Below are 8123 nucleotides of genomic sequence, written 5' to 3'. Positions count from 1 at the left end.
CAGGTTTGCAAGTTGCTGCTCTGAGGGGGGGAGCAAAACCTGGTGGGGGATTCCAAGTGTCTTAATAGCTGCTGCAGAGTCCCCACCTCTGTACAACCTTTTAAAGCACACCTCAATGGGAGCCAACTTTCCTTACTGCATCTTCATGAGAACAAAGCAAACGAGCTTTTTTTCCAGCTGATAACATGTGGCCGCATTTCAACAAGCCTGTGGGGGGGAAAAACAGCTGTGGACGGAAGTGTAATACTGTACAGCAAGCCTAGCTAGGCGGGCCAATCTCCCTGGGGTCAGACAGCCACCGACAGTGCTCTTGCTTCAGCTGCTGTTGGAGCAGCACGTTAGCTCCAGCTGTGTAGACTAGAAAGCCCAGGATTAGAACGCTGGCAGGAGCCTGGGCTTTCCTTGGCAGCACCTGGTCCATTCCCAGCACAGAGCTGCAGCAGGGTTGCTGCTATATTGTGTGCAAGTGCTGCCAGCTGGACTGGAGGCTGTATTTCAGACTGATTTATGATTTCCAGTTAAATGTTGCACTGCATTTCTCACCTCAGGTTGAGGGACTGCTGCAGTAACGAGTGGTTAGCTGCACGCTGCCTCAAGGTACGAGTTAATAGGCAATGTGCTTGGGGAAGGGGGTTTAACTTTCTAAGTGGGGATGAAGCAACTGCTCTTCCATAGCCACTGGCTGATGACTTCCTCAGTGGACGTGTTAATAATGGAGTCCTAGGTGACAGGTGCTAATCAACACTGGTGTGATGCCATAGGGTCCATTTGGGCTGGGTGATCTAGTCAGCAGAACCAGCCAGTATGCTGCTGAGACAGCTGTCCCTAAGCCTTAGGCCAGGCGTGGGTAACGTGGCAGGCTCAGGCCTGGTTAAGCCGGCATTATGAGGTTACCTTTATAGAACAGCTCCACCACTCTCAAGTGGGTTGTAGAGCAGATGCCTGTGGGGGGGGGGGGGAGAGCCAGTTTCCAACGTGGGCCTCCTGGGCCGTGTCTACACTAGCCCCAAACTTCGAAATGGCCACGCAAATGGCCATTTTGAAGTTTACTAATGAAGCGCTGAAATGCATATTCAGCGCCTCATTAGCATGCGGGCGGCTGCAGCGCTTCGAAATTGACGCAGCTCGTCCCGACGGGGCTCCTTTTTGAAAGGAGCTGAGCTGATGGGAATAAGGGGACTTCGAAGTAGGCGGGGTCCTTTCCAAAAGGCACCCTGTTGCGACGAGCTGCGTGGCGGCGAGGCGCGTCAATTTCGAAGTGCCGCGGCCACCTGCATGCTAATGAAACGCTGAATATGCATTTCAGCGCTTTATTAGTAAACTTTGAAATGGCCATTTCGAAGTTTGGGGCTAGTGGAGACGTAGCCCTGGTGAGGCATGGACACCTGTTTTCAGGCTGACAGCCCTACGGCAATGCTGGTCAGCACCTACGTGGACAGGACGGTTGGTCGGAGTACCAGCAGCAGGGTTGTAGCTGGGCTGGAGGAGTGGCAGGGCGTGGAGGTTTCCGGAGGGTGCTGGCTACTTGGCTCAGCAGTGGCTAACAGGACAGCCCTGGTGGGCGAGACTGCATTCAGCAGCTGGGCTCGGAAGAGCACCCTGCACTACCCAGCAGTATTTACTGGGACACTGAGAAGACGGGCGGGGGAGCCCCCCATCTAGCTGCCCCTCAATGCAAACAGCCATGGCCCAGAGCTACGTTTTGTGCAAACGTCAGAGCTTTGCATTTTATTCCCATTTCTCACATGGTTTACATCCATTGAAAGTTGTACTCTACGGAAGTTGAAACAAAACACAAAAATAGATCTTAACTTAGTAAAAGTCAAATATCAATGAACCGATCTAGTCTACCTGCAGCCACAAGAGTCGGATGCTGCCCACCCTGCTGTAAGAAACATGGCAAAAGGCCTGTCGGATTGCCACAGCTTGTTGTGCCAGGGCGTGGGCACCAGCCCTGTGATCTGGCAGCAGCAGCCCGTGAGCTCCCCTTGGAATGACACCACAGTGGACAGATGTACATACAGAAAACACGCAGGGATCCACTGTACAGTTAGCTGCAATCTCAGCTCAGGTTCCCAGGGCCCAGTGAGACACCTGGTCAGTGGGTCCAAGGCCATTTCTCTTCTGCTCTGACAGCAGGCTCAGGTGCAGGAGCATCAGCCCTTCAGAGTGGCATTGAAAGACTCCCTCCTCTTCAGCTGCGTCTGGGCTGTGGGCCTAGCAGCTGTGTTCACTGCCCTGCCACTGGTTGGCGGGACGTGCCTGATGCTTTCAGTCTACGGCACTTAACGGCAGTGCTGTTGTTACAAGGGATATGCTTTGTCCCCCAAAACAAACCACTGGCCATCAGCATTTGGCACAGAGGGGACAGGCAGGGGAGCAGTGAACAGGCCACCCCTGCCAGGTGATTCAGGTTAGGGAATCTTTCCTTGGCAGGTCCCAGCCCCTGGCTGCAGGCTCTGTGGCTGGGGGGAGGTTGGGGGGACACAAGCTCGGAGAGCAGCAGCCTGCAGCAGAGAGAACACAAGATGCAGTGTTGGGGGGGGCATGTCCCTCCCAGCAGGGGCAGCCACCCCAGCAGGCTGAGCCAGCGCTGGCAGCTGGCATGGGGGCGGAGGGGGAGTGTACACATGCTGGGTGAAGGAATCTATGGAAGTGCTTTAGCTTCCCCTAGGCTGGGCTTCTGGAGCAAGGGAGGGCCACCTTGGGGAGACAAGCTCCTGGGTGGGGGCTTTTCCCTTCTAGCCCTGTCGCCACACCTGCCAGCTTGGCAGCTGGTTACCTTGGTGCAGAAAGGGATGGAAAGCAGCTGGTGTCCTCCTGGCAAGTCTGCATGGGGGCAGCCAGGGTGCAGATTCCAGCTCCCTCCCTTCCTGGGGCCTGGTTCTCTGAAGAGAAGCGGAGCAGAGAGGCTGCCGGGTGCAGCTCCCCATGGGCAAAACAGCCCCCTTTAATGCAGGGGAAGGAAGCCAGCTTGTGCTGGGCTACTGCCTGGCTGGCCTGTCTCCAATTAGCGTTGATTGCCTTTGCAGTGCGCTCAGGGGGAGTGGAGTGGGGCTAAGGCAGGGGCGATGGAGGAGACGCTCAGGCCAGTCCCTCCTCCCTTGAGCTCTCCAGTGGGTGGGGGCGGGCGCTCCAGGCTTATCCTTGTCCGTACCGCTCACCCCTGCAGCCCCGGGGTGTGGGGAGTAACATAGGGGTCAGCCCTTTCGCTGCCCGCCAGCCCAAAGCAGCTCTGGCCCATCCTTGACAGCAGCTTCCCCCCCGCACTGCATGGGGGAGGGGAGAAACGGCAGGGGGTATCCACAGGGGACACGACAAAGGCAGAAAGCACAGGCCCAGGGCACTAGTGGACACAGCTGCAGAGCACCTGGAATAGACATTAAAAAGCCCCTTCCTCCCACCCACATATTCGTGTGGTCCCCGGTTTGCTCCAGCAGGGAGCAGAGTCCACCTATCAGTCCGCAAGGCAAAGTGGAATTGGTCGTGGCGATGGGCGGCGAGGGAGAGCCCTTAGTCCCGTCTTAGCCTCTGAAGCGAGACCAGGCCGCGCTGCACATGCAGGCCGGGGGAGGGGAGCAAACCAACAGGCACGGGGCGATGCCGGCGGCTTCCGGCAGGGTAAGACGCAGGACGCCGGGCTGAAGCTGTAGGGGACGAAAGAAAAGTTTGCAACGGCAGCCTGGCAGGAAACGAATGAAGAGGAGCCGATGGCCACGGCCCCGTCAGTCACCACCTCTTCTGTCGAACAGAGATACAGCAAACAATTCCTGACCACGGAGGTACGTAAGACACGACTACTAGACAGAGGGCGTGCAGGGCCTGGCCAGGGCCGGAGGGTGGTACAGACTGTACCGGAGATGCAGAGGGCACAGTCCTGGGACGTGCCTGTCTCCCCGCAGGGGCGAGGCTAGTCTCTGCCGTACGCCCCGCTCAGGGTGGGGTTATGTGCACCTGATGCCTTCGGGGTGCAGGCTACACGTCCGTGGAGAAGTAGAGTGTGTTGCGTTTCAGCTCAGCGAAGGAGATGGGCGGGTGCTGCAGGTAGTAGAGGAGGACCTGGACCTGCAGGGAGAGTGGTGGTGGTTGGGGCTGAGTGAGATACAGGAGCCAGAGTGGCTGACCCAATCTCCAGCTGAGACCCCCTGAGTGGGAAAAGCCCCAGGGAGGGGACAGACCTATTCCTAGAGGTGACCACAGCCGGCCCTCCTCCCACCGGCACATCGGAGCCAAGCCAGGGCTGTGTTTGTAACAGCAGAGGGACGGAGCCACAGCCGCTTTTTAATGCGGTAGCACCTCGAAGCTCAGCTCAGGATCAGGCCCCACTGCATCAGGTGCTGAATGGGCAAATGCTACACAGAGCAATGCCCCAGGTGTTGTGCTGAGGGGGCTGGGGAGTCACCGGATGCACTAAAGCTCCCCCACGCCGCCCAGAACAGACATCTCGCCCCCCTGCCCCCGGGCAGCGCTGCACAGCTGGCCAGCAGCTCGCGGGCTGTTCACCTCCACCAGCAGGCAGAGGCAGGAGCCCAGTCCTGGACGAAGCAGCCGTCGGAGCTGGTGCCTGGCTGGGAGATGCAGCATGGACTGATGGATGGCTGAGGCCAGGGCACTGGCAACACCCAGGGAAAGTTGCCCTTCGGGGGCGGCGAAGTTCCACAGGGCAGGTCGAGTGGTGCCCAGCCAGGCCTGCTGCTACGCTCGGCCCGTGTCCAGCTGGCAGGGGTGCCGCTGTGCTCCCACGCGGGGGGAGGCCCTGCCCAGCAGCCAGCCCAGCAAGGGCACTGGTGCCCGGCCCAGTTTGCAGCTGGCTCCAGCAGAGGGCGCTGCTTCCCCAGGGCAGCGGACGGAGCCGTACTCACCTGCGCCATCACGTCGTGGGACCAGATGTCGGAGGCCAAGGTGAGGTGCCCTTTGCTCTCCACCTCGGAGGGTCTCAGCAGCGTGGGGCCGAAGACCGTGGCCAGGTTGTGGAGGGACATTTTGTTGATGGGCTCCTTTTCAGCAACCCTGCGTGGGGGGAAGGAGGGCGGTCAGACCCCAGAGCTGCCCTGGGATTGCCCGGGTGGGGGCAGGGCTTCCGCAGCCACTCGGGCTGCCCCAGACAACCGAGGGGAGGGGAGCAAGGAGCTGAGGCACACGGTAAATCCCCTGCAGCTGCAGCCGCCCCCCACCCCCAGTGTTCTGCAAAGCCTCTGGCACCAGAGCTGCACCCCCACATCCGCTGAGCGCAGGCCAGGGACCAGATGTGGGAACCTGCTGTGCCCGGTTCTCAGGCTGGAAACCAAGCAGCCTTTCCCGGCAGGCGCCCCTGCTCGCGGCACCCCGCCCCTCCAGCGGGAGCTCAGCCCAGCCAGAGAGAACACCACCTCCTGACGCAAGCAGCAAGAGGCCTCGAGCCCCTGTCCAACCCCTCCTGCACCCTCCAGCCAACCCCTTGGCAGCAGGAGCCGTACCCACAGCCCCCCCAACACTCCCGCTTTGGCACAGCTGTGGTGCAAGGGGCTCCAGAGCCCCTGCTAGCAATGGCAGCGATCACAGACCTGGAGAAGTGCCCCGCCCGGATCAGTTCTTGCCCCCGGCTCTGCTGAGAGTGCTGGCAGGGCCCAGGCCAACAGACACACTTCTGCCTGAGCAGAGCCAAGCCCCGCTCCACAAGCCAGGTTACAGGGCTGCCAGAGAGCCCCGCAGGGGCTGAGTGCCAGGAAAGGTGCAGGATCAGCCCCAGCTCCAGCACTGGGCTCTCCTGCCAGCATGCAGAGCCAGAGCCCAACCAGGATAGCACTGAACAGCTGGAGAAGCGAGCCCTCCCCCAAGGCGACATCTGCCCAGCCGAGCCCCCTGCCTGGCGTGTCCCTCGGCACACTGCCGCAAGCTCAGTCGCTCACGAGCTGTCCCCTGCGTGCCCAGCCCAGTGACAAGTGCCCTGGTCTGCTCCCAGAGACGAGCCCGAACGCTCCTGTCCCGTCCCGCTGCCGCCCACCCGCCCAGTCCCAGCCTCACCGCTTCAAGTGTTCCAGCAGGAAGAGAAAGGTGATGAGGTTGGGGTCGGGCAGCGACCGGAGAAGGTGCATCATGCAGTTCTCCTTGGCGGCGGGATCGGAGAGTGCTGGAGACAAGCAGAGCCTCTGTGAGCGGTGCAGCCCAGCACATGGTGGGAGGCCCCCGTAAGAACCAAGCAGGCCCCTGGCACAGCCCACAAGCCCCAGCTGAGCCTGGCTCCCTGGGAGGCCCAACTGGGGTGGGGAAGGTGACCGAGTCACTGGAATGGCTCTAGCCCTCTCTCCTGGGGCAGGACCCTGCCTCCTCTAGCAGCTGACGCCTACCGAAGCCTGTCCCACAAGCACCTCTGCAGGGCCTGGCGCCTTGGTCTGACCCTGGCATCAGGAGGAACCACCCCCACCCCAGCACAGGCTGCGGTGTGGGCACAGGCAGCTACGGCTAGAGGGGGCAGAGGAGCAGCCAGGCCTCCCTGTGTGGCCCGGAGCCGCAGAAGGGGGGTGCACGGCAGCACACACCTGACTCCCCGACTGCGTGCTGGGGTTGGGGCCCTGTTGCCGGCTGTTTCCAGCCTGCTGCAGAGCCCCCAGCACCCGCTGGGCTCAGGAGGCAGAGGCAGGGGTAACCTGCACCATGGGCCCTTACCTATCCCCTCCATGAAAGCAGGGTACAGCCGGTCTGTGAGGAGGGGCTCGGGGAGCTCGCGGAAGTACAGTTTCAGGGTGCCCGCGATGGCGTTGATGTCCATGTCGCTCAGCATCACCAAGATGTCCTTGTTATCTGCCAGCAGGAGCACACCCCAGGCCATCAGAGCACTAGCCCCACGCTGCCTGGGGACCCCACCAGTCGGTGTTCACCCCCTGCCTGGGCAGCGAGGGCTCCGCCCACAAGTGCCAAGAATGCTCCCCCCGCCCCCCGGCTCCAGCCCGCTCCTGCCCAGAGACAGCTGCATGGCAGGAGCGGGGGCAGGGATGCCAGCGAGCGGGCAGCATTACTGCCCGGTTTGGTCGCGTGCCACATCCTCATGCTGGAGAGAGACGGGGCGGTAGCCGGAGAGCAGCCAGCTCCGGCCCAGCTGACAGGGGAAGAGCTGCACACGGCTCAGGAGGCTCTGCTGGCTCCGTTTCCGGGAGCGCAGGGCAGGGCAGCCGCGGACTGGAAGGAGAGGCCTGATGGCAGCTGTCCGAGGGCTGCGTTCGCGGCGAGGACGGGGCAGAGGGGGAGCAGCTGTGTCGTTCTGCCCAGCCTCCGAGGTTAGCTCTGTCCAGGGCCGTCTCCCGCAGGCACCTCCCATGGCAGGACGCCGCCTCCCTTCGCCTCGCCCAGCTCAAACGCGGCCGCGCCCAGTGCGAGTTCTCCCAACCACCACTCACCACGCGGGGCTGGGCCCTGGGCGTGGCGGCAGTTTTCACCCCTCCCTCGCGTCAGCCCCAGCCAGCTCTCAGGCCCGAGGGCTCAGGGGGCGGGGAGCAGAGGGGAGTGCCCAAGGACCCACACTGGCTCCCCTCACGTGCTGCCCTTCCCAGAGGGGCTCCGCTCTCAGGACTCCCCCACGCCAAAGCAGAGGGACAGCTGAGCGGACAGACCTGCTGTGGGGCGGCAGAACCAGCTGTTCTCTTCCACGGCCGCCCACACGCCCAGTGCAGCAGGACAGGAGGGAGCATGGCTCCAGCCACCCCCACGGGCAGCCCTGCCAGGCCCCAAGCGTGCGTGGGGGGCCTGGAACTCACTCGCGTCGAAGGCTGCCTTCAGCGCCTGGATGTCCGTGGCCACCCCCGAAATGCGGTAAATGCCAACCTCCTCGATGCCTCTCTTCTCCACCTCCTCCACGCACTGCCGCACGATGTAGGGCACCTTAGAGCGCTCCCGCCTGGGGGGAGCAGAGCGGAGCAGCACCGGCCTGAGACCCGCCACACCCAGTGCCCGCCAGGGACGGGGGAGGCTTCCGGCAGCCCCAGGGCCACACACACAGGGCGGCTAGGGGAGCAGCACCCTCCAGGCAAACGTGTGATCCCAGGCCCCCCAACACTGGGCTCGGCCGGTGGCGCTGGCACTCCCCGCTGGTGAAGGAGGGACACGCCTGCTCTGGGGGAAGCCAGGTGATAGCGCTGGAGTGCAGGCAG

At 62.3% G+C, this 8123-nt stretch overlaps 1 protein-coding gene across 8 annotated transcripts in view; it reads right to left on the bottom strand.

Moving 5' to 3' along the window:
* Positions 1 to 1696: 1696 nt before the first annotated feature.
* ABR (ABR activator of RhoGEF and GTPase) overlaps positions 1697 to 8123 on the bottom strand; it is a 96749-nt gene continuing 90322 nt past the window's right edge. For 5 of the 8 annotated variants that reach the window (XM_075013425.1, XM_075013430.1, XM_075013429.1 and 2 more), the window contains 5 exons: positions 7731 to 7870; positions 6646 to 6780; positions 6004 to 6109; positions 4863 to 5010; positions 1697 to 4065 (listed from right to left, as the gene is read on the bottom strand). In XM_075013425.1, the coding sequence (XP_074869526.1) occupies positions 3976 to 4065; positions 4863 to 5010; positions 6004 to 6109; positions 6646 to 6780; positions 7731 to 7870 (619 nt within the window). In that variant the 3' untranslated portion in view covers positions 1697 to 3975. The remainder of the gene's footprint in view (positions 4066 to 4862; positions 5011 to 6003; positions 6110 to 6645; positions 6781 to 7730; positions 7871 to 8123) is intronic. The other 3 variants (XM_075013427.1, XM_075013428.1, XM_075013426.1) reach the window with 2 other exon arrangements.

Source organism: Carettochelys insculpta, chromosome 19 (assembly GCF_033958435.1).
Source record: "Carettochelys insculpta isolate YL-2023 chromosome 19, ASM3395843v1, whole genome shotgun sequence".
Classification (NCBI taxonomy): Eukaryota; Metazoa; Chordata; order Testudines; family Carettochelyidae; genus Carettochelys; species Carettochelys insculpta.
Note: the sequence above shows the minus strand (reverse complement) of the source record. Positions and strands in the feature narration are given on the sequence as shown.